General features: G+C 46.5%; 2 protein-coding genes across 12 annotated transcripts in view; one reads left to right on the top strand and one right to left on the bottom strand.

Annotated features, from left to right (window-relative positions):
- Nucleotides 1-10,720, bottom strand: part of CDCA8 (cell division cycle associated 8) — a 17,757-nt gene extending 7,037 nt beyond the window's left edge. The window contains exons 1-7 of one of the 2 annotated variants that reach the window (XM_025364476.1): nt 10,543-10,720; nt 10,337-10,445; nt 10,087-10,215; nt 6,823-6,863; nt 3,786-3,858; nt 2,592-2,677; nt 1,284-1,348 (exon numbers count right to left, since the gene is read on the bottom strand). In XM_025364476.1, coding sequence (XP_025220261.1) covers nt 1,284-1,348; nt 2,592-2,677; nt 3,786-3,858; nt 6,823-6,863; nt 10,087-10,215; nt 10,337-10,430 — 488 coding nt within the window. In that variant the 5' untranslated portion in view covers nt 10,431-10,445; nt 10,543-10,720. Of the gene's footprint in view, nt 1-1,283; nt 1,349-2,591; nt 2,678-3,785; nt 3,859-6,822; nt 6,864-10,086; nt 10,216-10,336 lie in introns of both variants that reach the window. The other variant, XM_025364467.1, reaches the window with a different exon arrangement.
- Nucleotides 10,721-10,845: 125 nt separating this feature from the next.
- Nucleotides 10,846-22,994, top strand: C1H1orf109 (chromosome 1 C1orf109 homolog). 10 transcript variants are annotated; one of them, XM_025354566.1, is made up of 7 exons: nt 10,847-11,091; nt 11,538-11,661; nt 12,670-12,774; nt 13,260-13,537; nt 17,525-17,704; nt 21,138-21,256; nt 21,413-22,994. In XM_025354566.1, exons 4-7 carry the CDS (start codon nt 13,263-13,265, stop codon nt 21,448-21,450), a joined length of 612 nt encoding a protein of 203 aa, XP_025210351.1. In that variant the 5' UTR covers nt 10,847-11,091; nt 11,538-11,661; nt 12,670-12,774; nt 13,260-13,262; the 3' UTR covers nt 21,451-22,994. The 10 variants fall into 10 exon arrangements, with proteins under 10 accessions (XP_025210367.1, XP_025210351.1, XP_025210381.1 ...); XM_025354596.1 differs by having other exon boundaries at nt 13,257-13,537; XM_025354553.1 differs by having other exon boundaries at nt 12,670-12,893.
- Nucleotides 22,995-27,011: the final 4,017 nt, after the last annotated feature.

The following is a 27,011-nucleotide window of genomic DNA, read 5'->3' as shown; positions in this document are numbered from 1 at the left end:
TTTTTTTTGAGACGGAGTCTCACTCTGTCGCCCAGGCTGGAGTGCAATGGCTGGATCTCAGCTCACTGCAAGCTTTGCCTCCCGGGTTTATGCCATTCTCCTGCCTCAGCCTCCCGAGTAGCTGGGACTACAGGCGCCCGCCACCTTGCCCAGCTAGTTTTTTGTATTTTTTGGTACAGACGGGGTTTCACCATGTTAGCCAGGATGGTCTCGATCTCCTGACCTCATGATCTGCCAGTCTCGGCCTCCCAAAGTGCTGGGATTACAGGCTTGAGCCACCACACCTGGCCCCAGCTAATTTTTGTATTTTTAGTAGAGAGAGGGTTTCACCATGTTGGCCAGGTGGGTCTCAAACTCCTGACCTCAAGTGATTCACCCACCTTGGCCTCCCGAAGTGCTGGGATTACAGGCGTGAGCCACCGCGCCTGGCCTCAGAATCTGACTTTTTAATCAAGGAGACAGCCTCTTCATGTGAAGGCTCCCCCAGCTGGAATTCTGTCCTCGTGCCATGCAGCTGCTGCACTGCTCAAGAGAAATGCGTTCGTTCCTCCACAGACATGCATCCCGGTGACTACTCTCCTAAGCTGCTTTACCTTCCCCCGCATGGCTTATGGTAGAGTCCAGCATAATCAATTCAAGCCCATAGAGGTTCTTCACTTTGCAGGACTGGACAAAACATTTCAAGAAACCAATTATAAGTAAGTGACAGTCACTCTATGACAAACTATGGGGTAGCTCTACACATGGGCTATTAAGAACTGAAACATAACAGGCAGTTCTTGCTATACTTAAAAAAAAAAGTGGGGGCCGAGGTGGGCGGATCACCTGAGGTCGGGAGTTTGAGACCAGCCTGACCAACATGGAGAAATCCCGTTTCTACTAAAAATGCAAAATTAGGCGGGTGTGGTGGCGCATGCCTATTATCCCAGCTACTCGGGAGGCTGAGGCAGGAGAATCATTTGAACCCTCAAGGCAGAGGTTGCAGTGAGCCAAGATTGTGCCATTGCACTCAAGCCTGGCCAACGAGAGTGAAACTCCATCTCAAAAAAAAAAAAAAAAAAAAAGTGGGGAAGGATAGAGAATGTACATTAAAGTACTGGAGATGGTTTTGGTTTAGGCCATTTCTAGAGACCCCTCCAGCTCGGACACTCAAGGATTCAGTGATTTTAAGCTGCATTCAAACACTAGCCACCAGAGCTTTTTCACTGCCCCTCACTTTCTGCCATGATATATATGGCTCTCCAATAAAACCCAAAACACCACAACTTTAGAAAATCCACTACCTTTTCCTTTTGCCTTTTCCTTGTATGGACTGAGTTCTCTTCTTGGATGGAGGACACCTTTTGACCTGCAGTCACAATCAAACGAGACTAAGGTTACAAAACACCCAGCAAAGAGGAAAGGTAAGGAGAGTAAGGAGGTTTTTTTTTTTTTTTTAAATAAAAGGTTAAGAACAAGCTTTGGATAGTTAATACTAAATATAATAAGGTGTATCTCAGAATTCAATGACTTAAAAAGTTCAGAACATAACTAATTGAATAAGGACTTCTACTGGCTCGGTTTTCAAAATAGAGGATTTTGGCCAAGATTAAAGGTAAATCTCTTTTGAATTGATTGCAGCCTGGCTTGTACCCCACTACTTCACATAAAGGGCTGCTGTGAAGGTCACTCAGGGCATCCCAGGTGCCCAATCAAAGGCAAACCCTGCAGTGCTCCCTTCCTGGGGCCTGGGAGGTCCCTGGTAAGAATCACTCCTTATCTTCCATATATTCTCTCCTCCCTTGTCCTCTGTGATGGATCCGTCTTTCCTGCTTCTCTAGCTTCCTTGGCAGTCTGCTTAGGAGCTCCTCTCTCTACTATCCCTCTAGTGTCCACTCTCAGACTCCCTCCCTTCCTGCTCTCCCGGCACAACCATCTCCACTCCCACACTGGGACAAACACCTTAAGATCTGGGAGGCAGTGAATCTCTCGATCTCCCTCTTCTCCCTGAGCTCCAGGCTGAAATTTCTGTCTAGCCTAGATGTCCTGGAAAAGTAATGAAGAGTCAACATGTCATGCAATTGACATGTGCTCCCCTTACCCCCAGTCCAGCACCTCTGCTGCCTGGATCCCACACTTCACTGGATGGCAGTTGCCTTAGCTAGAAACCGTGCAGTTGTCTCTGATTCCTCCTTTTCTCCACCAACCATGCCACTTCTTTCTAAAACCTATCTCAAAACCTTCCCTTCATTTTATAGTATCAGCATATCAGTTCAAGAATTCATAGGCTTCCAACTGGTTTCTTCATCTCCAGTTTTCCCCCTCCCCCATTTATCCTGAATACTGTTCCTCTTTCCTTTCTTCTCCAGCTAGTAGTAGACTCTCACTCACCTTGAAAGGCCTGCCTATGTCCTAGTGGGGTAGGGGAGACTTGCTAGCTTCCTCTTCTGTGTTCCACACACTTTGCACACCAGTCAATTATCACTTTTGTCATTGCCATGTAAAGTAGGATCATCTCTACTGAACTGTGAGCTCTGGTGTACAACAGTGTATTTTATGCATTTGTATTTCCTTGTGATAACCCCCAGCCTCCAACCTCAGTGTCCACTTACTCTTGAAGTTTGAAGATTCTTATGTTCATTTTCTTCTTCTTCTTCCTCTTCCACTATTATTTCATCTACTTGTATTACCTTTCGTGCTGTAAGAAACAGTTTCAACAGGGTGGTATTTCTGATGAGAATAAAGTTTTGTGCATTCACATTTCTTATAGGAATAAAACGTATGCAATCTGAAGCTGCAATGAAGAAATGGACTAAAAATAAAGAAGACTTTTTAAGAAAGAGAGTTTAGACAAAGGAAACTAATCAGAGTGTTAAGAAACCCCATATGATGCTTTCTTTGTAGGGACAGCCCAGCATTCTGAATAATTGAGTTTGCCCTGCCCAATGTAGAGGTGCCCTGGTGTGTAGCCCCGAAATCCTGGCCATGGCTCAGGATGTTGTTATAAGAGTTGGATGCATCAAACTATCATAGCTTAATGACAGTGACATTAAATCCATGTCACAATTCATCCTGATCCGATTCCTTGCTCACTAGTTACAACCTGGTTTCCCATACAACTTTTCCTATAAGACAGTGTTTCTCAGAGTGCAGGACATGTATGTAAGATGATTTTATGCAGAGAGATCATGGAATTGAGTAACTTTTTTTTTCCTTTCCTTTCCTTTCTTTCTTTTTTTTTTTCAGAGACATTGCCCAGGCTGGTCTTGAACTCCTGGACTCAAGTAATCCTCATGGCTTGGCCTCCCAAAGTGCTGGAATTACAGGTGTGAGCCACCACAGCTGGTCTGAATTGAGTAACTTTGAATTAAATGCAGAGAAAGTCATTCCTTTTTCAACTCTCTTTCAACTCTGCTGATTACACCAGGGAGCGTCTCAGTTGGTGTTACCTGTCTTTTAACTCCGCTCTAAATCTTGCCATTTGTTTAACCCAGGGGAAAGTAAGCAGGCCACAATGTTTGGTTTCCAGCACAGCTTTTTCCCTTTCACTTTAGCTCACACGTGGCTCTTGAGTTTGCTTAGTAGCAGTCCTGCACACAATTAATTAAATTTCTGGTTTGAGTTGCTGTTCGGGGGAAAAAAATTAACTAAATGCACCATCCAAAAACAAATGTTTGGATTTACAAGGTTAAGAACCAGACTTTAAAGGGAAGAGGCTCTACCAACAAGGCCCTGCCTGACCAGCCAACCAAGCAACCTGAGCCTCGGTTCTTTCTGTTCAACAAGGAGTTTTGACAGGTACTCACTTTTGGCAGATTTCAGGGGTGTCTGAATAGCTTCTGCTGTTAGTTTGTTTATTTCAGTGATATCCAGGTCAGCCTGTGACATAGCCAGAAAGCACCAGGCTTATTCCACCAAAATACGAGGAACAATATTTCAGGATAAAATTTTTTTAAAAAATTCTTATTTGATACATAAGACTGTTAAATGTTAGTGATACAATATACAATACAGCAGACTCCCATAAACCCACCACACAACCCAAGACCTAAAACATTGCCAATAACTTGCTTCTGGCTCTTTATTCATTCCTTGTTCCATTTTCTTATCTTTCTCCCAAAGGTGATGAGTCTCCTAACCCTGTCATTCCCCAGAGGTAACCATATCATTCCACTTGTCTAATCGAAAGGTATATGTGCATGTGCTCACAGATACATGCAAATATGTGTATATGTGTGTACACATAGATGTGCTTTTTCACAAGTGTGTACTTAAGCATTTTGTTTAGTCTTGGCTGTTTTCACCACTCTTTGTGGTTGTAGTTAATTTGTTTTCATTGCTATATCATATCCCACTGTGTGATTATACCACAATGGATTTGTCCATCTTCCATCAATAGTTTCCTATTATAAACACTGCTACCTTGAACTGTCTTAAATGTGTCTGAGGTACATGTCCAAGTTTCCCCTTGGCTCTATCCTTTGGAGAGGGCATGACAGGGATTATAGGTTACATAAATAGTCAGCCTTCGCATTACGCCAAATTGTTTCCCAAAGTGATTACCCTTGTCTACAGCCCATCTGCAAACAATCCAAGTTCCTAATGATGTACATCCTCTACAACACTTGGTGGGGTGTCAGGCTTACCATTTTTTTGATAAATCTACAGGGTCTCAGTAAGGTTTTCTAAGATGATCCTGGGTCCTTCAAAAAGGCTTCCAGTCACCATTCAAATTAGGTTTTCTTTCATATGGTAGTAAGTATGGACACTACAAAGAGCAGTCAAGATTCAGTCCTTTCCTTATAGAACACGTGTAAATATCAGAATTATCATTACAGGTTTGGAATGGCACAGCTTTCATTTCTGGTAGGGACTGCTTGACGTACTCAGAGAAGGATTCTGAGGCTGTCTTAGGCTTAGCAAGAAATAGTGCTGTAATAAATTACTGATGTTTGCCAGACTTGATAGAACAGAAAGTAGGGGCATTCCTGCCAACCTTCTGCCATCTCTAGAAACAACTGGCATGTTTTGGAGTCATCAGTAGTGGCAGGCCACTGGTCATCTACTGTGCAGGAGAGTTAACAGAGCAGGCCTGAGACTGATACACATAGAAAGGCCTATTTGCAAGCTTGGCCTTGGTTGGCATCTGGGAACTTGGATTTCAGAAAGGTTCCCACCTTTCCTTAACAAGAATGCCTCATTGTGCCTAAACTTCATGCAAACAATATGGCTCATGCTGAACACCTACTTCCCTCTGAAAGTCTAGGATTTTGACACGTGCTAGGCAGAGGATGCCTATGTGAGCAGCCCCCAGGTAAAACTCTGGGCATTGACTCTCTAATCAGCTTTTCTGGTAGACAGCATTTCATATATGTTGAATTAAGCATGTTCTGTGTGACTCCATAGGGAGTGGACTCCTAGAAGCCTGGTTTCCTCTGGACTTTGACAAAGGGGAAGCACTTTTCCCCTTCGTTGATTTATGCTTTGTATCCTTTCACTGCAATAAATCATCGCCATGGGTGTACTGTATGCTGAGCCCCGTGAATCCTCATAGCGAATCACCAAACGTGGAGGTGGTCTTGGGAGCCCCAATACACTTCCCAGCTAAGAGCTTTTATAGATTTTCCATCATTCCTTTCTTGAGTTTTAAATCGTATTAGTCAAGGCTAGAATTCTCTCAACTTGGTGTGGTAACAATGGCTTTCTCATCTGACATTAGAAGTTCTCATTTGCAGTTCTGTATGTCTAATTTAAAAAGAGGGAACTGCATTAGCTAGTAAGCATAATTCATCTCAGAAGTAACTAACTTTTAAAACATTAGAGCTCAGTGTGTGTAGGGGGGTGAATAATCCCTACCTCTCTCCTATAGTATTCATCCCCAAATGCTCCAATTTTTTCCAAATTGATAATTGGCTCCTCATTACCTTTACCTTCTGAATGAAGCTGGTGGAGAGCTGCTATTGTACCCTTGGTGATCAGACTCCTTCAGACCCTGAGATTCCAAATGATTCTGATCAACTCAACAAAAGATGTCAATTTTGGGGTTTACTTTGTAAATCTGATCAAGGCTACAATAAACTGACAGAAAGATACACAAATGCGTGCACACACACATTGTTTGTATATGATTTTAGAGTGCCTAGGGACTCTGTGAAGCCCATGTATGGACTAGTTCCCAACGTTGTCTCGTAAAACTTTCTGCAAGAGTAGCAATGTTATATTTCTGTGCTCTCTGATGCAGTAGCTACTAGTCACATGTAGCTACCAAACATGTAAAATGTGGCTAGTATGTCTGAGAAAATGAATTCCTTAATTTTATTAATTGTGATTAACTGAAATAGGTACATATGCCTGGTGGCTACTTACTGGACAGTGCAGCTTTAAATGCTCTATTTTGCATCCCCATCTTACTGCCTTCAATCCTGGCACTGATGCTGGGAGGAAGGAGATGAGAGGGGCTGGGGAGTACTGAGCATCCCAAGCAAGAGCACTGCTTCTACAGTACAACATGATGAAACAGCCTCATCATCTAGCAGGTCAGTGCATAGTGCAATGACCCAGGCGCTTAAAGGAACTTGGGCTTGAGGCTTTCTACTTCCGCTGTAGAGTTCAGGACAAAGGACTGCAAGAAATTGGTCAAAAATAGAACTGCTACTCTCTGTAGGACTCAGAACTATCTGGGTCTCACGTACACAGTGTCTGCCCAACTCTAATTTTTCAGTTTACACAAACAGATAATGTCCCTTTATGAAACCTCTTCCACAGTAAGCACCTATTAGTTGGATCTGGGGACTGGACTAGACTTGAGTAACCACTGACTGGAAAATAGGACAGGTCACTTACTGTTGCCGCCTCTTCCAGGGCCTGTTTGTTTCCTCCAAGGGCTTTAAAAAGAATGTTGTAGTTACTATTAGATTTTAACAATAAATCATCTTGCCTAATGGTACCATTTATCTTTCTAAAACTGGTACAGCTCTTAGTCTAACATTCAAGGACCTTCACCATCTAATCTATTCTTTCTCCAAGTTGTATCCCAAATGTGCCACTGACTCTCAGGACTTGTTGCTATGGTACTCTGTATTTCCTCTGCCTGAAATTCTCCTCCGTACTCGATAAATTTCTAACTCATCCTTCAAAACTTAGCTCAAACATCACCCCCAAAATTCTGCTTATCTTTTTAAAAAATATATTTTAAATTTTATTTATTTTTGAGACAGAGTCTTGCTTTGTCACCCAAGCTGGAGTGGAGTGGCGCCACCTTGGCTGTCTCCTGGGCTCAGCTGATCCTCCACCCTCAGCCTCCCAAGTAGCTGGGACTACAGGCATGCGCCACCACATTTGGCTAATTTTTGTATTTTTTGTAGAGATAGGGTTTTGCCAAGTTGTCCAGGTTTTTTTTTTTTTGTTTTTTGTTTTTTTTCAAATAGAGATGTGGTCTCCTGCTATGTTGCCCGGGCTGGTCTTGAACTCCTGGGCTCAAGTGATACTCCTGCCTTGGCCTCCCAAAGTGCTAGGATTACAGGCATGAACCCCTACCCCATGCCCTGCCCTCTGCTTATTTTTCTTTAAAAAAAAATGTATTTTTATTTTAATTATCTTTTTAAAGTTTAAAGATAGGGTCTTGCTATGTTGCCCAGGCTGGTCTCAAATTCCTGGGCTCAAGCAATCCACCTGCCTTGGCCTCCCAAAGTGCTGGGATTACAGGTGTGAGCCACTGTGCCTAGCCTGCTTATTTTTCTATCTCAGCAGGTTGCTGCAAAGTGTGGAGTAAGTTGCTCACCCTCATCGTACCTAGTAACTACTCAGAGCTTTTCAAACAGTCCATCCTTGCCTTGGACTGAATTCCAGAGATGATATCCTTTGCTTCTGGCAAAAATTTAGCAGTCAATGGAAGTACAGTAAACGTGTGTTGAATGAAAAGGTCTTTGTGAGATTTACATGTAGAATAAAAAGTTAGGTTAGATCCTCCTGCTAGAAACCCTCATAGTATCTTGTAAACCAGTTAAGATCTCAGGCTATGAAACCAGAATACCTGGGTTCAAACAGACTATTCCACTAACTAGCTTATGAGGCCTTGAGCGAAGTATCCAATTTCTCTGTGCCTTAATCTTTTCATTTAGAAAAATAGGGATATTATTAGTTATGAAGAAAAATTAGTTAATATATGTAAAACACTTGGTACAATGCTCATCCGGCATAGAAATCACAATATGCTCACTGACCACTACTCTATTCTATCTCCTTTGTAGTACCTATACTTTTAATTACATAATTGTATGTGGATTTTTCTAATAGCCCTTTTCTACTAACCTGTATGTTTCTGAAGGCAGAGACAATGTCTGTTTTATTCCCCGGTGCATCTTTAGCACCTAGCACTGTGACTCACACATGCTCAGTATTTGTAGAAATGAGCAAATGAATGGCTTAATATTAATAAATAAAAGGACAAGTCAAAAGGATCATTCAACGTCTAATATGTGAACAGAACATGCATTTCTATCCAGCAAGGAGACTTCATGCTGGATAATTAATAATAAGGAAAACAGAAAAAGGCAACCCAGCAGAAAAGTACAGCCTCCTGCATTTCTCTGGACATTTAATAAGGGAGTGGGGAAGCAGGCTGGGATTTTTCTCTGGCCAGGAAAACTGATGTGCCTTTTTTTTTGAGATGGAGTTTCATTCTTGTTGCCCAGGCTGGAGTGCAATGGCGGGCTCTTGGCTCACCGCAACCTCCACCTCCCAGGTTCAAGCGATTCTCCTGCCTCAGCCTCCTGAATAGCTGGGATTAGAAGCATGAGCCACCACACCCGGCTAACTTTTTTTATTTTTAGTAGAGACAGGGTTTCTTTCTTTTTTTTTTTTTTGTGAGATGGAGTCTCTCTCTGTCGCCCAGGATGGAGTGCAGTGGCCGGATCTCAGCTCACTGCAAGCTCCGCCTCCTGGGTTTATGCCATTCTCCTGCCTCAGCCTCCCGAGTAGCTGGGACTACAGGCACCCGCCACCACGCCCGGCTAGTTTTTTGTATTTTTTTTTAGTAGAGACGGGGTTTCACCGTGTTAGCCAGGATGGTCTCGATCTTCTGACCTCCTGATCCGCCCGTCTCGGCCTCCCAAAGTGCTGGGATTACAGGCTTGAGCCACCACGCCCGGCCGAGACAGGGTTTCTCCATGTTGATCAGGCTGGTCTCAAAATCCTGACCTCAGGTGATCTGCCCGGCTCAGCCTCCCAAAGTGCTGGGATTACAGGCATGAACCACTGCGCCCAGCCTGATGTGCCCATTTTTAAGTTAGCAATTTCCATAAGCTGCATAAGGAGCTGCTTTGGGTTATTCTTTCATCTGAGCTCTGGTTAACTAACCATGTCATTTATTCATTCATTTTTAAATGGGTTGGGTAAAATATACATATTTTTTTTAAAATACTATTTTCTGGCTGGGCACAGTGGCTGACTCCTGTAATCCCAGCACTTTGGGAGGCTGAGGCATGCAGATCACTTGAGGTCAGTAGTGCGAGACCAGCCTGGCCAACATGGTGAAGCCTCGTCTCTACTGAAAATACAAAAATCAGCAGGGCATAGCGGCAGGAGACCGTAATCCCAGCTACTCCGGAGGCTGAGGCAGGAGAATCACTTGAATCCAGAAGGTGGAGGTTGCAGTGAGCCAAGATCGCACCACTGCACTGCACTCCAGCCTGGGTGACAGAGTGAGACTCTGTTCCAAAAAAATAAAATAAAATTCCTGATGTGTGAAAATTATGTGAAATTCACATTTCAGTGTATCCATAACTAAAATTTTATTGGAATACAGCCCATCCATGCCCATTCACTATAGCTGTTTTGGACCTGTAACAGCAGAGCTAAGTTGTCCGACAGAGACCCCTCCCACCGGCTCAAGTAGCCTAAAATATTTGCTACCTAGGCCTTTAGAGAAAAGGATGGAGACACATGACTTAGGGAAGTGAGACAGAGAGTGAAAGGGTCTGCAATTTTCCATAAGTGGTCATGTCAGATCTCATTAAAAGGTGACATCTGAGCGAGTCCTTTCTGAAGGGTGTTACCTAACCCCACGGGGCTCCCGGCCTCCGCCCAGGGAAGCTCTCCAGCTCTTACCGAAGTAGTCAAGCCAGTTCATCTGGCGCAGCGCCTTGGGGAGCCGTAGGATCTCGATGTTGTAGAGGTTATCCACCTCCTTGAGGAGGTTCTGCCTGTCTGACTCAATTTGCTTGATTCGTATTTCCACTGCGGGAGGGCAGAGCCGACAGGACACGGGTCACGAGGCGGGTGAATGTGTGCAGCTCGTATCCCCACCCGCCAGCATCCCGCGACCGCCCCAGGAGGCCGCGACGGCCTGGCCCCTTACCTTCACGGTCGAAGTCTTTCAGAAAGGAGGCGAGCTTCCGCCTCCGTAAGGAGTTGATCTTGGCCACCCGACTACTGCCCTTCCTAGGAGCCATGGCGCTCGGCGGATGCTGCGGGGAGCGGCGGAGATGGGGCAGGGAGGCAAGGAACCAGGTAGGGACCAGGAGGGCGGATGGGGACCACCCGAATAAGTCGCCAGGCACGTACCTCCGGTCTCGCGACAAGGACTGAGTAAAACCTCGCTATGCCAGTGAGAGAGAGCGGCTCTACCGTCAACCGCCACCCAATTCAAACTCCACAGCCACAGGCTGACGAATGAGAAACCGCCGTCCCACAGTATCCAATCACAAGCAAGTTCCTACCTGCCCGGGGTCTCCCGCCCAATGCGTTCCCTATAGCCGGAGTGCGACAGCGCGGGCGCCGCCGTCTCGGGTGCTCTTGGGAGTTGTGGTCCAGGCTTGTTTCCCCGCCCTCCCCACCAACTCACCCGGCTCCGCCCTGGCCGGCTGCAAACTATACAAACTACGACTCCCGGCAGGCCTTGCGGCGGGTCTTCATTACCCCAAGCTCTGGAGGGCTAGGGGCGGACTAGGTCAGGTCGGCTGTAGGATTCTGCTCCGGGGCCGGCGGCTGCTTCTTCCAGGCCTGGCTGCCACTGAGTAGCCGAGGGGCCGCCGTGACACTCTGACTGATTGACTGGCTGGCTGCCTACGTCGGCGCTTCTCAGGGCCCCAAGCTCCCCAGGCCGAACTTGGGGCAAGTGCAGGGTCGGCGGAGACAGAGCAGCCCCGACAGGGTTTGGAAAGGGCCGAGGCGGAATGACAGGGGAGCGGGGCCGGGGTGCAGGCTTTGGGGTGGGCGCGCCAGCCCGTGGCCAGTTTGGGCAGCGAGTGGGGAGAACCCTCTTGTTCCTCGCTCGCCCGCGGGCCGGCCACTCCCGTCCAGTTCGCGTCTTGGCGCCTCGACTGGGTGTGCAGCGCGGGGCCGCGACTTCAGGTGCGAGTAGTGGCGCTTGGCAGCTGGCCACGCGGTGACTGCAGCGTGAGCCGCGGCCACCACACTCCAGGGAGCCCAGGGCAGGAGGCAGCTCTGGGTGTTCTGGCCGTGGGCCTGGGAATGGGCGTGTAGACCTCGAACCCCGCTGAGCCGCAGTCCTGTCGGAAGTGCTAACTGTGCATCTTTGCATCTGCCCACGGCCACAGGGTTGGATTGCTCAAGGGTTGTGCTGAGACCCAGCAAGGCTAGAGGCTAGTTTCGAAGCTGTAGCTCAGGCTGAGTCTCAAGGCGGGCGACGACTGGACGGCTAGACCGGCGAGCTCTTGACAGGTTTGTGGCCTGATTGTTTGGATTTGGTGCTTTTCACCTGTGGATGCGGTCTGAAGCCATGTCAGAGGGGTTGTTTGTGTTTAAGCGTGCATGTTATAGGCTATGGGAATGATAATCTTGCCTCTCCCCTTCTGAGTTCAGGAACAATCAAAGAAATAAGCAAAGGTGCCAAGCAGGCTCCTGATGGGCACCAGCGAGCTTGGGGACAGAGCAGTCCAAGCATAGAAACCCTGGCAAGCCTGGCCCTTCCTAGAAAGTCCTTTCTCTCTCTCTTCCACCCTGGTTTGTTGCTCCATATACAAAAAATATTTGAATGTCGCTCTTCCGCCCAAGGTCAGCCCTGGGCAGTGGGTGGTGGGGGTGACACCCGAGTCTGCTGGGTGCCTAAGGATCTCCATCAGTTAGATGGCCAAGATGAAAGGGGACGACAACCCGTACCTCATGTAGGCTTTCCCGCAGCAGGTGTTTTTATGCTGGGCAAATTGGGCTTCCAGCCTCTCGGTTTCAGGGTTTCCTTCACCCGACTCCCCAATGTGCCCGACCTCCCTGGGCACCTAGGATGTCCACCTGCATCTCAGCCAGAGCTGCCACGTCAGGAGCCCGTGATTCACTAGTTTTTGCTAGTTGGTTGTGATACACAATGTCAAAAGTGTCATTAAGGCACAGCCGGAGGCGCAAGCTGAGAGGAAAAGACTCCACAGTTAAGAGGACATGCCACCACTGCCACCCAATTTAAGCTGCCGCAGGCTGACAAATGAAAAGTCGCCGTGTTTGGACGGTCCCAACATCCAGTCCCAAGGAAGCTTCAAGCCGAGTGGCCAATCCACATGTTGGACTACAGTACCCAGAAGTAATTTCGGTACTATGATATATTTTCGCGACTCAATAGCCTTGCCGGCCTGGGGAGGAGCTTTGGGGGCTGTCGCCTGTGAGCATGCGCAGAGAGACTGGGCGCGTGGTGCTCACGCTTTGGGTGTCTTGACTTTTAAGTTTTTCCGCTGGTTTCAGGAACGCGACCGGCAGCCTCGGGCAGGGGAGACAGGACTGTAGGTCAGAGAAGAGACGGCGATTGGCCGCCGGGAATCCTCTGAAGCAGGAGACTGCCCTATCCAGGTTACCCTTCCCAAGGGGAAGCCAGGGTCTCCTTCAGAAAGCTGAGGCAGTGCCGGGGCTGGTGGCTCACGCCTGTAATCCCAGCACTTTGGGAGACCGAGACGGGCGGAAAACCTGAGGTCAGGAGTTCAAGACCAGCCTGGCCAACATGGCGAAACCCTGTCTCTACTAAAAATACAAAAATTAGCCGGGCGTGGTGGCGGGCACCTGTATTCCCAGCTACTCGGGAGGCTGAGACAGGAGAATTGCTTGAACCCGGGATGCAGAGGTTGCAGTGAGCCGAGATAGCGCTACTGCACTCCAGCCTGGGCGACAGAGTGAGATTCCGTGTCGAAAAAAACAAAAACAAAAAAAACCACTTCTGGAGGTGAGACAACTCCTGTGTGAACACGAGGACGGAAATGACGCCCACCCTCGACCCAGTGCCTCCCAGACTGACTTGCCACCCCAACATGGTTATTTTCTATTTTTATCTTTTTCAGCAGAAGATGACTCAAGACCGGCCTCTGCTTGCCGTGCAGGAGGCCCTGAAGAAGTGCTTCCTGGTGGTGGAGGAGCAGCAGGGCCTGTGGCAGAGTGCCCTGCAGGACTGCCAGCCCCTCCTGTCTTCCCTCAGCAACCTGGCGGAGCAGCTGCAGGCCGCACAGAACCTACGGTTCGAGGATGTGCCGGCGCTTCGGGCCTTCCCAGACTTAAAAGAGCGGCTGAGGCGCAAGCAGCTGGCGGCTGGTGACATCGTCCTGGACAAGCTAGGGGAAAGGCTGTAAGCAGCTCCGTAGTGCTCTTTCCTGGTGGAAGGATTTTAAAACGAGGTGTTTTATATGTAGCTAGTATCAGTCCGGAAGGTGTTTTTCTCCTTGAAAGCGTGGCATTTGGAGGTATCTCAACCTTCCTCACTTATCATCTGGGGCAGTGAGACCTCTGTCAGAAAGCATTTTTCTGGCATTTTCCTTGTCAGAGACTAGGCATGGCAGTGGTGGGCTTAGTGGAAGTCACAAAAGAAGAACAGAAAAGGAGCGTAGAAAGCCTATTAGCTCTGCCCTATAGTTTTCTTTGGTAAAAGGCAATGAGGAGCTGTGTAAACTTAGTAGGTGCTAGAGCTAAGGGCTTTATGTATATTACGTTATAAAGGCTCTTCAACATATCTGTGACTTTACTGCACTTAATTCCATGCAGGTAGGAAACTGAGGCTCAAGCAGATTGCCCCTGGTGACACAGCCAGAAAAGGGTAGAGCTGGGATTCTAACTCAAGTGTGCCTGACACAAAAGCTAGAGCTCTTAATCACCACTTTGTTCTGCTGTAGGTTGGTGTCTTTGTGCCCAGTAGTAGCACGTCTTCAAGTTCTGATATTCTTGTTGTCAGACCCAGTATCTGTGTTACAGATTTTTTTTTTTTTTTTTTTTTTTGAGACAGGGTCTTGCTCTGTCACCGGGCTGCAGTGCAGTGGCACAATCACAGCTCATTGCAACCTTGACTTCCCTGGTTCAAGTGATCCTCCCACCTCAACCCCCCAAGTACCTGGGACAACAAGCGTGCACTTCCATGCCCAGCTAATTTTAAATTTTTTTGTAGAGATAGGGTCTCACTATGTTGCCCAGGCTGAGAGTTATAGGTTATCGAGGACAGAGGAGAGACAGGGCATGTGTGGCCTTTCCTTGAACCAGAACAAAAGAAAGGTCCAGTATATAGAGTCTGTGCCATAGACTAATAGGAAACTGTCACAGATGAGGACTTTCCTTTTATTTATTTGTACAAAATACATTCATTAGGCACCTTGTGGGATGCCAAGCACAAGGTGCCAGGAATACAACAATGAACCAGACTTAGTTCCTGTTCTTAGTTGAGTAGAAGAAATAAACAATCAGTGAATTAAATTGTGGGATGTCCTAAGGTATTGATAAGTATGGCTTGTGTGGAGGGGGGAAGCTTCTGGGGAGGAAGTGATATTAAAAACCTAATGGTTGAAAAGGTGTAAACAGAGTCAAGACGTGGGTGTGAGTAGTGTGCATAGAGAATAGTATGACTGGCCCGGCACGGTGGCTCATGGCTGTAATCCCAGCACTTTGGGAAGCAGATCACTTGAGGTCAGGAGTTTGAGACCAGCCTGGCCAACATGGTGAAACTCCGTCTCTACTAAAAATAAAAAAGTTAACTGAGTGTCGTGGTGCACTCCTGTAGTCCCAGCTACTGGGGAGGCTGAGGCAGGAGAATCTCTTGGACCCGGGAGGCAGAGGTTGCAGTGAGCCAAGACTGTCCCACTGCACTCCAGCCTGGGTGACAGAGCAAGACTGTGTCAAAAAAAGAGAAAAGTATGACAGGAGCAGAGGCCTGATAAGAGATGAGATCAGCTGAGTATGGCAGCTCAGCCTGTAATCCCAGCACTTAGGGAGGCAGAGGCAGGAGGATCACTTGAGCCCAGAAGTTTGAGACCAGCCTGGGCAACATAGTGAGATCCCATTCTCCACAAAAAGGAAAGCAAAACGAAAAAAAGATGAGACCGGGTATGGTGCCTCACACCTGTAATCCCAGCACTTTGAGAAGCTAAAGGCAGGAGGATCATTTGAACCTAGGAGTTTGATACCAGCCTGGTCTCAAAGCCTAGGCAACAAAGTGAGACCCTGACTCTATAAGAAATCAAAAAATTATCTGGGTGTGGTGATGTGCACCTGTGGTTGCACAGGGCCTACACAGGGGGCTGAGGCAGGAGGATCACTTGAACCCAGGAGGTCGAGGCTGCGGTGAGCCATGTTTGTGTCACTGCACTCCAGACTGGGTAACAGAGTGAGACTCTGTCTCTAAAAAAAAAAGAAAAAAGATAAGATCAGAGAGGTAAAGCAACTCATGAAATGATGGGTAAGTTATGTAGAGGATCATATGGTTGCTAGATCTATCTGTCACCTCCGACAGAGTCTCACTCTGTCACCCAGACTGGAGTGTAGTGGCACAATCTTGGCTCACCGCAACCTCTGCAAGATCACTGCAACCTCCACCTGCTGGGTTCAAGTGATTCTCCTGCCTCAGCCTCTCGAGTAGCTGGGATTACAGGTGCCCGCCACCACACCTGGCTAATTTTTGTGTTTTTAGTAGAGACAGGGTTTCACCATGTTGGCCAGGCTGGTGTCGAACTCCTGACCTCAAGTAATCCACCCTCCTCAGCCTCTCAAAGTGCTGGGATTACAGGTGTGAACCACTACACTTGGCCTATAATGACATTTATATACCATTGTATTAACAGAACAGGTTTGCTGTAAGTTGTATACTTTTTTTTTTGAGATGGAGTCTCGCTCCATCACCCTGGCTGGAATGCAGTGGTGCGATCTCGGCTCACTGCGAACTCCGCCTCCTGGGCTCACGCCATTATCCTGCCTCAGCCTCCCGAGTAGCTGGGACTACAGGCACCCCCCACCACGCCCTGCTAATTTTTTGTATTTTTAGTAGAGACAGGGTTTCACTCTGTCTTCACCGTGTTAGCCAGGATGGTCTCGATCTCCTGACCTTGTGATCCGCCCACCTCGGCCTCCCAAAGTGCTGGGATTACAGGCGTGAGCCACCGCGTCCAGCCTGTTAGTTGTATACTTTTAAAGGGTGAATTTTATGGTATGTGAATTATATCTCAATTTGAAAAATAGAACACTGCCTGTCAAAGCCTACCACCCAAGAGACACTTGGTTTTTTCTAGTTCAGTGGCTTTCAGACTTTGGACCTTGACTTAGAGGAAGAAATATATTTTATATCATTCATAGACACACATACATGCATATATCACTGGAATGTTTCACGAAACAATATGAGTGCTTTACTTAATATTTTGTCTTTTATTTATTTTTATTTTATTTTTAGAGATAATTTCACTCTGTTGCCCAGGCTGAAGTGCGGTGGTATGATCATAGCTTACTGTAGCCTCTAACTCCTCCTGCCAGTGTCCTGAGTAACTGGGATTCCAGGAGCATGCCACCATACCTGGTTAATTTTTAAAAATTTTTGTAGAGACCATCTTGCCATATTGCCCAGGCTGGTCTCAAATTCCTGGCTTCAAGCTGTCCTCTGGCCTTGGCCTCCCAAAGTGCTGGGATTACAGGCATGCCATTGTACCTGGCTTTTTTTTTTTTTTAAAGTTTTAATTTAAAAAAAATTATATTTACTTTTGAGATGGAGTCTCGCTCTGTCGCCCAGGCTGGAGTGCAGTGATGCAATCTTGGCTCACTGCAACCTCTGCCTCTGGGTTCAAATGATTCTCGTGCCTCCCAAGTAGCTGGGTCTGCAGGTATGCACCACCACACCTGGCTAATTTTTGTATTTTTAGTAGAGGCAGGGTTTTGGGACATTGGCTGGTCTCAAACTCCTGACCTCAGGTGATCCACCTGCCTCAGCCTCCCAGAGTGCTGGGATTACAGGCAACAAGCCGCTGCACCCAGCCCCTTTCTTGAGTCTTGAGCCACCCCTACATCCAAGGCACCGTCACTAATCTCCTTAGACCAGTGGTCTCAACTGGAGATGGTTTTTCTATGAGGGGACATTTGGCATCATCTAGAGGCATTATTGGTTGTTATGGCTTATGAAGGGTATAGGTGTGGTTTACTCCTGTCGTTTAGTGGGTAGAGGCCAGGCATGCTCCTAAACGTCCTACAATGTACAGGGCAGCCCTTCACAACAGAGAATCATGTCCAAAACATCAGTAGTGCCAAAATTGAGAAACCTTCCTTTATACCTGTCTCATGATATTGCCTAACGTCAGACTGTTTGTTGCAGAGCCATCCTCCTCAAGGTGCGAGACGTGGTCAGCAGCCATGTGGAGCGTGTGTTTCAGATCTATGAGCAGCATGCAGACACAGTTGGCATTGATGCTGTCCTGCAGCCTTCAGCAGTGAGCCCCTCTGTGGCTGACATGTTGGAATGGTTGCAGGATATTGAGAGACATTATCGAAAGTCGTATCCTTTGCACACATTTCAGGTCACGGCCAGAGCTGTTCTAAGTCTTTCAAATTTCAGTTTTCACAAGATTGGAAAACTGTATAGTTTGAGTCAGTTCTCTTTGGTTCCTGAACCTGGATTCTTCCTGCATTCCTTTGTATAATCCTTCCTCTAATAATTTACTGAGTCGCTGCTACCTGTCAGGCACTATTCTTGGTGCAGAGAGACAGGCATTAAAAAAGGAAAGTAGAGTGCCAGATGGCGATAAGTGCTATGGAGAAAAATAAACCTGGGAAAGTGAGGAGTGAGGGTGGGGTTGTGATTTAAAATAGGGTGGTCAGAGCAGGCCTGATGAGAAAGTGATATTCGAGCAAAGATCTGAAGAGGGTAAGGGAAAGAGCTATTTGGGGAGAGAAAGCTACTAGGCAGAGGAAACATCAAATGCAAAGGCCTTGAGGTAAGAACATTCATGGTCTATTCAGGAAATAGTGAGGAGACTAGACTAGAGTATGAGGAGGAGCCTAATAGCAGGTGAGGGTAGAAAGACGGAGGGGCTCGACTTTCTAGGGCCTTGAAGGTCTTTGAAAGAATTTGGGGTCCGGGCGTGGTGGCTCATGCCTGTAATCCTTGCACTTTGGGAGGCTGAGGTGGGAGGATTGCTTGAGCCCAGGAGTTTGAGACCAGCCTGGGCAACATGGTGAAACCCCATCTCTACAAAAAATACAAAAATTAGCCACGCGTGGTGGTATGTGCCTGTAGTCTGTAGTCCCAGCTACTCGGGAGGGTAAGGCTGGAGGATTGCTTGAACTGGGGGAGGTTGAGGCCGCAGTGAGCTGAGATTGTGCCACTACACTCCAGCCTGGGTGATAAAGTGAAACTCTGTCTCCAAAAAATAATAATAATAATAATAATAATTTTGGGCCAGGCATGATGGTGTGCAGCTTAGTCCCAGCTACTCAGGAGGCTGAGTTGGGAGGGTTGCTTGATCCTGGAAGGTCAAGGCTGCAGAGAGCCATGATCGCCAGCCTGAGTGTTATCACCAGCCTAGGTGACAGAGCAAGACCCTGTCTCAAACCGCCCCCACCCCCACCAGAAGAAAAAGCATTCGAGTGACAGAAAAAGCTCTTAGAAACTTTTGATTAAGGAGTAACAAGATAAGACCTATGTTTTTAACAGTATCATTCTGGCTTCGTTCTAGGGTAAGATTTGGGGTAGTAGGGGCAAGGGTAAAAGCAGAAAGACCAGTTAGTTGAAGCTCTAACATGTTTCTCTCAAAAAATTTTTTTTTGCCTAGGAGATGGGGTCTTGCTGTGTTGACCAGGCTGGTCTTGAACTCCTGGCCTCAATGATCCTACTACCTTGGCTTCCCAAAGTGCTAAGAGTACAAGTGTGAGCCACCATGCCTGGTCTCCCAATTCTTATCTGATACCTGATTTTAGCCTTTGGCTTAGGTTTCTGCCTTCATGTGAATTTTTCTTGTCTCCAGTCTTGACTTTTGGTTTCCTGCAGATGCCTCCAACTGGATTGTTCTTGGAACTGCAAACTCAAGTTTAAAATTGAACTCCTCAATCTAGCCGTCAAATTCAGCCCCCTTTTCCTTGAGTTGTAGAACCCACCCTATTTTCTCTTTTATTTATTTATTTTTTGAGACAGAGTTTTGCTCTTGTTGCCCAGGCTGGAGTGCAGTGGCATGATCTTGGCTCACTGCAACCTCCACCTCCCGGGTTCAAGCAATTCTTCTGCCTCAGCCTCCCAAGTAGCTGAGATTACAGGCACCTGCCACCACACCCGGCTAATTTTTGTAGTTTTAGTAGAGATAGGGTTTCACCATGTTGGCCAGGCTGGTCTCAAACTCCTGACCTCAGGTGGTCCTATCAGCTTGGCCTCCCGAAGTGCTGGGATTACAGGCATGAGCCACTGCGCCCAGCTTATTTTCCCTTTTAAATGTGTTGGTAGGCCGGGCGCGGTGGCTCAAGCCTGTAATCCCAGCACTTTTGGGAGGCCGAGACGGGCGGATCACGAGGTCAGGAGATCGAGACCATGCTGGCTAACACGGTGAAACCCCGTCTCTACTAAAAAATACAAAAAATTAGCCGGGCGAGGTGGCGGGCGCCTGTAGTCCCAGCTACTTGGGAGGCTGAGGCAGGAGAATGGCGTGAACCCAGGAGGCGGAGCTTGCAGTGAGCTGAGATCTGGCCACTGCATTCCAGCCTGGGCGACAGAGTGAGACTCCGTCTCAAAAAAAAAATGTGTTGGTAGCAGCAGTAGTAACAGCAACAGGAACATGGGCAGAAGGAGCAAGAACTGCAGCTGACATTACTAAGCACTTGCTACGTGCTAGAGTGTTTACACAGTCACTCGTCAAGTCCTTTCCCTCTGTTTCCTTGGTGCTTCTTTGATTTTCCTTCTCTGTCCCCTCTGCTGCTTACATGGCTTTTTACCTCTCACTTGGATTCTTTTTTTTTTTTTTTTGAGACTGAGTCTGGCTCTGTCGCCCAGGCTGGAGTGCGGTGGCTGGATCTCAGCTCACTGCAAGCTCCGCCTCCCGGGTTCACGCCATTCTCCTGCCTCAGCCTCCCGAGTAGCTGGGACCACAGGCGCCCGCCACTTCGCCCGGCTAGTTTTTTGTATTTTTTAGTAGAGACGGGGTTTCGCCGTGTTAGCCAGGATGGTCTCGATCTCCTGACCTCGTGATCCGCCCGTCTCGGCCTCCCAAAGTGCTGGGATTACAGGCTTGAGCCACCGCGCCCGGCCCTCACTTGGATTCTTAATTGCATGTAGCCTCTTGACGGGTTTCTCTGTCTAGTTTCTTTCCCTCTAAGCTGACTCCAATTAATGACCTCTATTCCTTCAGGAAGTCTGGCTCTGATCCTGCTCCTTAGGATCAGAATTGTACTGTACAGTATAGGAATAGCTCCTGTTGCTAATGGGATAAAGTTCAGAGCCCTGCCTTGGTACTCAGTGTTCTTTCTGTTCTGACTTAGCCCACCTTTCAGCCTTTCTGACTGCTTTCCATGTGGTGTCCATGCTGAGCAGACTGGAAGATTTGCTTTCCCTGAATTCATTCTATGCGTCTGTGCCTTCATTTATGTTTCCTACCAGCTGGGGTGTCCCTGCTTCCTCTGAATTGGGTGTATTTATCCTCTGAACCTCCACTAGCTTTACCTCTCATGTCACTTTTGTTCTTTCTTTCCAGGATCTGGTTTTGTCCTCACCATGCTGAGATCCCAGATTTCAGAGATGGTTTCATTCCTCTTTCCCTGTAGCACAAAGCCATATTAGTAAACAGTTGCTCAGGAAATATTTGTAGCATAGGTGAATCAGGCCCACCTGGTACAATGTAAGGATATCTGCACTTTCATTTTTATAGCTCCCTCTGGTTCTCACCAGGGTGTTTTTTTAACTTCAGCATATTTCATTTTCTTTTGAGCAGTCCTTAACTTCCAGAAAGGTACCTGAATAGAAAGTATCTTCTTTCCTCTATCCGGTGGGGAGACTTGGCAAACATCCAAGCTTTGCCCAAGGCCTGGGACCGAATTTCAAAAGACGAACACCAAGATCTTGTACAAGGTACTGGTTTGTGTTCTTCCTTCGTGTCTCCTCTCCTCCTTTCTCTCCCTGTGGCTTACCTCTTTGGAAGCTTTAGGAAGGTACCCTTGCTGTGCCTCTGTGTTTTATGTTCTCGGGAGAGGTGATGATGCCATTTTTTCTTTCTTCCTATTTCAGATATCCTATTGAATGTTTCCTTCTTCCTGGAAGAGTAAGGAAGCTGTGCGTATCTGGAGACCACGGGCCCCACAGTGGAAGACTGACATTCTAAACCCTGATGTTTGTAAAGAAACGTCAGTATTTCAGTCTCACATATTTGAAATATCAGTGCCTTGAACCTGAGGACTGGGTCTTGGGGAGGATTAGTGCCTAGATGTCTGATGTTGGAGCTGCAGCATGCCAGGCCATGGCTGAGGGTATGTGAGCCACACCTTGCCCTTTTCTGAGGCTCAGGGAAGTGGATGGAGATAGAGACACAGCAGGAAAGATGGTGCTGAAGAACATAGTGCCTTGCCTCCACTGTAGACTTGAAGAGGTGGGGAAGCAAGGACAGGAGGCAAAGAGCCACACTGCCCTTGGCATCATCCAGAGCATTGTCTGGTTGACACCAGGTCCTGGTTTTGTGTCTTTTGTCAATATCTGAATCCTTGACAAAAGAAAAAGTGATTTTGATGATTTCAAGAAATAAGGGTGATTTTGACAGAAAATATATTTTAAAAATAGTGACCAATTGCAATAGTTATCCTCAAGCCAATTTCCAGAGCCTGCCACCAGGGGGAGGTGGTGCAGCATGAATCATTCTGAATGCTTTGTCTTTGAAGTGTTCCCCTATTGCTGTTACTGTCTCAGAGGAAGTAACTGGGCATGGTGAGACTCCTGACATGACAGGAGGTTTTTTGGCCAAAGCTGGCATCTGACTTGCCACATTCCTCTGAGTCTGTAGTACCTGCAGGGGTGGGAGAATGCCAGCCCAGAGTCAGTCCATCAGGGTTACATTTCCAAGGCCTGCTGCCTTCGTCTATGTAATGGCCGTGTTACTTTCAGACCTTTCAACTTCCCAGGGTGTTGTAGAAATCTTGGTCATTGAATGTAAAGGGACTTAGTAAAGGGTATAGATGTTTTTCAAAAATGAAAATAACTTTTTTTCTTGTAAGTGATAAGCTTTTATAAAGATCATAGGAAAACTAGAAAAAAATGTAAAATGTAGAAAATTGTAAAACAAACTTCATTAGAGATATTTTGATATGTATCTTTTCAGTGTCTATTTACAAATTTTTTCTTTTAATGTAGATAGGGTCTCACTATATTGCCCAGCTCAAACTCCTGAGCTCAAGGGATCTTCCCACCTGAGCCTCCCAAAATGTTGGGAACACAGGCGTGAGCCACTGCTCCCGGCTAATTCACAAATTTTTTTAAAGGACAAACATGGTATCATCGATACATACTGTTAGGTTGTCTTTTTTTAAAAACCTAATATAATTTGTTCATCTTTTTATAAATATAGCTCAACACAGTTATATTCCTTTTGTGAATGTATTGTATCTACAATTTACCTTTTTTCTTACATTTTACATGCATTTTCCCAAATCTTTTTGTTTTCCTATCTGTAAAGGTAATACATTCTGATTATGAAAATTTAAAACGCTACATAGAAATGTACTATTATCTATCTGCCAGATAATTATTATTAATAATGTGTATTTATTTTTCTAGGAATTAAAATCTATCTTATAAGTATTGCAAATAAAACTTAAAAAGCGTTTGAGCGTCAAGTCTTATGTTGGGCTCTGGGGACAGAAATAAAAGAGAGCCCTAGAAAGGCTCACAATTCCACCAGGGAAAGATGAATGTGCAAATAAATCACTGATATCTTGTGGAAATTTTGGTTTTGATTCTGTAGGTCTGGGATGGGGCCCAGATTCTGCATTTCAAACGAGGTCCCAGCTAACGGTCCAAGGACCAGACTTTGGACGGCGGAGATTTAAGTTGTAATACAATAATAAAAGTGTCAGAGTTAAGGTAAAAACAGGTGCTATGGGAGAATAGAGGTGATAACTAATTGCCTGTGGGACTCCTTGATGACAGTGACATTCGCCGTGTGCCTTGGAGGGAATTTTACTTGGGGCTAGGAGAGGGGTGCGGGGCATTCCACGCACAGGAGACAGTCTAAACAAAGGCCGTGTTTGAGGCAGAATGGAAGCCAGCACTTGATGAAAGTTTGCTGTGTGCCAGGCATTGTGCTTGTTGCCTTTACCCTCCAGAACTGGCAAATAATAGTTCAGTATCGCAAATAACGAGTTCACAGATGGATGGAAGGATGGCAGGAAATGGATCAGTAAGGGTGGACTGGAACCAAACTGTGAGGAGGATTGTGAATCCCAGCTCAAGCGTTTGTATTTTGCTCTACAAAAGGGAGTTGCTTGCTTATGTGTATGCATGTGTAATAAAGAGGTTTTTAAACCTCCCTCATGGAAGCAAGTAATGGCTAAGTAGAAACAAGCATGTTTACGGTGCGAGTAATAACTATATAGTATTGAAGTATAATTGTTACTGTTTTTATTTTGTTCCCTGTTAGTATTTTGTCTATGTTAAAATGCCATATTTTTCATTGTTCTTTTTAAATTTAAAATAAATTTTATATTTTTGAAACAGAGTCTCACTCTCACCCAGGCTGGAGTGCAGAGGCACAATCTCAGCTCACTGCAACCTCGGCCTCCTGGGTTCAAGTGGTTCTCCTGCCTCAGCCTCCTGAGTAGCTGAGATTACAGGTGCTTACCACCATGCCTGGCTAATTTTTGTATTTTTAATAGAGACGAGGTCTCACCATGTTGGCCAAGCTGGTGTCGAACTCCTGACCTCAAGTGATCTGCCTGTCTCGGCCTCCCAAAGTGCTGGGATTATAGGCGTGAGCCACCACACCCAGCCTGGTTTATTTTTTAAGTGATACATCAATATTGTAAAATAGGTATGCAAGAGCATACCTATTAGGCTGGGCACAATGGCTCTTGCCTATACTAGCACTTTGCGAGGCCAAGGTGGGAGGATGGCTTGAGGTCAGGAGTTTAGACTAGTTGGGCAACCCTGTCTCTACAAAAAAATACGAGCCAGGTGTGGGGATGTGTGCCTGTAGTCCTAGCTATTTGGGAGGCTGAGGTGGGAGTTTCCCAATTTCCTTCCCTGAAGGCAACCAATATTGAATGTTTCTAGTGTATCTTTCCAGAAACACTATGCCTGTGTGAGTGTGGTGGGTAGGTATCCTCAAAGACAGCCCCCAGTGCTCCCACCTCTGGTATTCATGCCCTTGTGTACTTCCCTCCCCTTCCAGATGGACTTTTTTTTTTTTTTTTTTTTTGAGACAGTCTCGCTCTGTTACCAGGCTGGAGTGCAATGGCGTGATCTTGCCTCAGATGGTCTCGATCTCTTGATCTCATGATCTGCCTGCCTCTGCCTCCCAAAGTGCTGGGATTACAAGCGTGAGCCACCACACCTGGCCACAGATATACATCTGATGAATAAAATGCTACAAAAGTGATAGGCTGTTACTTCTGAAATAGGTAAAAAAGACTTCAGCTTCCATCTTGGGTGCTCTCTGTCTCTGGGATCACCCACCCTGGGGAAAGGCAGCTGCGATGCTGAGGCAGCCCTGTGGAGAGGCTCATGTGAGAGACCAATGCCTGCCAACAACCATGTGACTGAACTTGGAAACAGATCCTCCCTCCCACAGTTGAACCTTCTAATGGGTCCACAGCCCCTGCTGACAGCTTGACTACAGCCTCTTGAAGACCCGAGCCAAAGGCAGCCTGCTAAGCGGTGCCCGGATTCCTGATCCATGTAAACTGGGATAATAAATGTTTTAAATCACTAAGTTTGGGGCCATTTGCTCCACAGCAATAGATAATCACTACATCAAAAAAACCTCCATTTTTATATGAAGGCTAACATACCATATACCCACTTTTTCACCTTGTTCTTTCTTACTGTATCTTGGACTTCATCCTATATATATATATATGAGTTTCCTTACATTGTTTTAAACAGTTGCATAGATTTCTGTTGTGTGGGTAAACCATAATTTACTTAAAATAGCCCCTTAGGGTGGACATCTGTTTCCAAAGTCTTCATACCTATTGGTTTTTATAGTAGCAACCCCCCTGTACTCCCACTCTTGTTCATTAGGCCTCCCCTCCACCCCCTGGAATTTTCCATTTAGCTAATTCCACTACCTTCCAACAACAACAGAAAATAAATTGTCAGTATCTTTTACTGGAATCATTAAATTGATAAACGAATTCAGGGAGAGTCACCACAATGGGAATCCTTCTGATGCTCCTCCTTTATGTATGCCACTGGCTTATGGATGAAGACACCAATGTGAGTTCTGTTCTGTTTTCCCTCAGCTGGGTCAGAACCCCTTTCTCTGTCAGTGTAAGACAGTCTTGGGATGAAATGAAGAATTTTGGTTTCCCTCTATCCTGTCCCTCCCCATCCACATCTAGAAATTGACCTTCAGATTCTTCTCTCAGAGTAAGGGTTGTCTCAAGGTGCTGGGTTGCCTGGGCCCTAAAGAGAAGGTCTCCTGTCTGCCCAAGGAGAGCCCCGGCTTTATGGGGACTGTATTACACCAGTCTTTAAGTGGGATGAGAATCCAGATGTCTTCCCAACCTGCTCAAACACTGGATCGTTTATAATTCCATTTCCCTATGAGAAGGGAGGAAGAGTGCACATTTCAGGGAGTAGGTTTGGGGATGAGGGGAAGGAGAGAACCTAGACCTGGGTTCAAGTCTCAGCTCAGCCTTTGCTAGCTATGTGATCTTGGGCAAGTAATTTTCCCTAAGTCTGTTTTCTCATCTGTATAGTGGAAGTGATGATATGTCCTTACAGGGTTGTAAGGTTTAACTAAGAGGAGATAGTGAAGGCTTTGGGTACATCTATGAGCATTTAAGGAACTGAAATTCACTTAAGCTTTATTAGCCACCCACTAAGTGTATAGCTCTGTGCTAGGCTCTTTAATATCTTTCTAAACCCTAACAAATATTGAAACAAGTATGCTTACTTCCATTAGGTAGATGAGGAGACTGAGACAGAGACCTGGTAAATTCTCTAAATGCCCACAGCTTGTCACTGATGTTGCCAGCATTTGCTCCAGGGCTTGCCTGATTCTGGTGAAAGGTGCTTTCCCCCACACCACTGTTCCTTCTCTGCCACAGAAGGCAAGAACATGCCTACCATCTACTCAGCTATAACAAGAGTAAGGTTTTCTGATACCCAGTCCTGCACAGGACATGGATCCTGCAGTGCAGAGCTACCTCCGTTGGACTTGGCTGTGGCACACAAAGTATCCAAGCCTCTTCCAGGCCAGCCACAACCTTGCCAGTTACCCTCCCTTCTGATCCCATAGCCAAGAGGGTTGGAGCAAATCCTAGCACGGTCTACCAGAGTCTTACACTTTTGCCCTTGATTTCAGGGCCTGATAGGAGAAAGCCAGTGATTCTGAAGGAATGACAGGGGTACCCCTTCCAGGCACTCTCCTCCTCCCCACCCTTCCTGGAAGGCTCCTTCTTGGTTTCCGCATAGACCAAAGGAAAGTCATTTTTCTGAGACTATGGGGCCCCAGCCCAGAGATTCCAATCTAGTATGTGTGGGGAGGGGCTAGATATCTGAATCCTTAATAAGTACCCTTCGTTCTGTTGCGGGTCATTCCTTCAGAAAGAGCCTTCATCCTGAGAAAAAGCAGCAGTTAGCACAGAGATTGATGGCTGGGTAGAGTAGCCACAAA

The sequence above is a fragment of the Theropithecus gelada genome, chromosome 1 (assembly GCF_003255815.1).
Source record: "Theropithecus gelada isolate Dixy chromosome 1, Tgel_1.0, whole genome shotgun sequence".
In the NCBI taxonomy this organism is placed as follows: Eukaryota; Metazoa; Chordata; class Mammalia; order Primates; family Cercopithecidae; genus Theropithecus; species Theropithecus gelada.
This window is presented reverse-complemented; position numbering and strand designations above follow the sequence as displayed.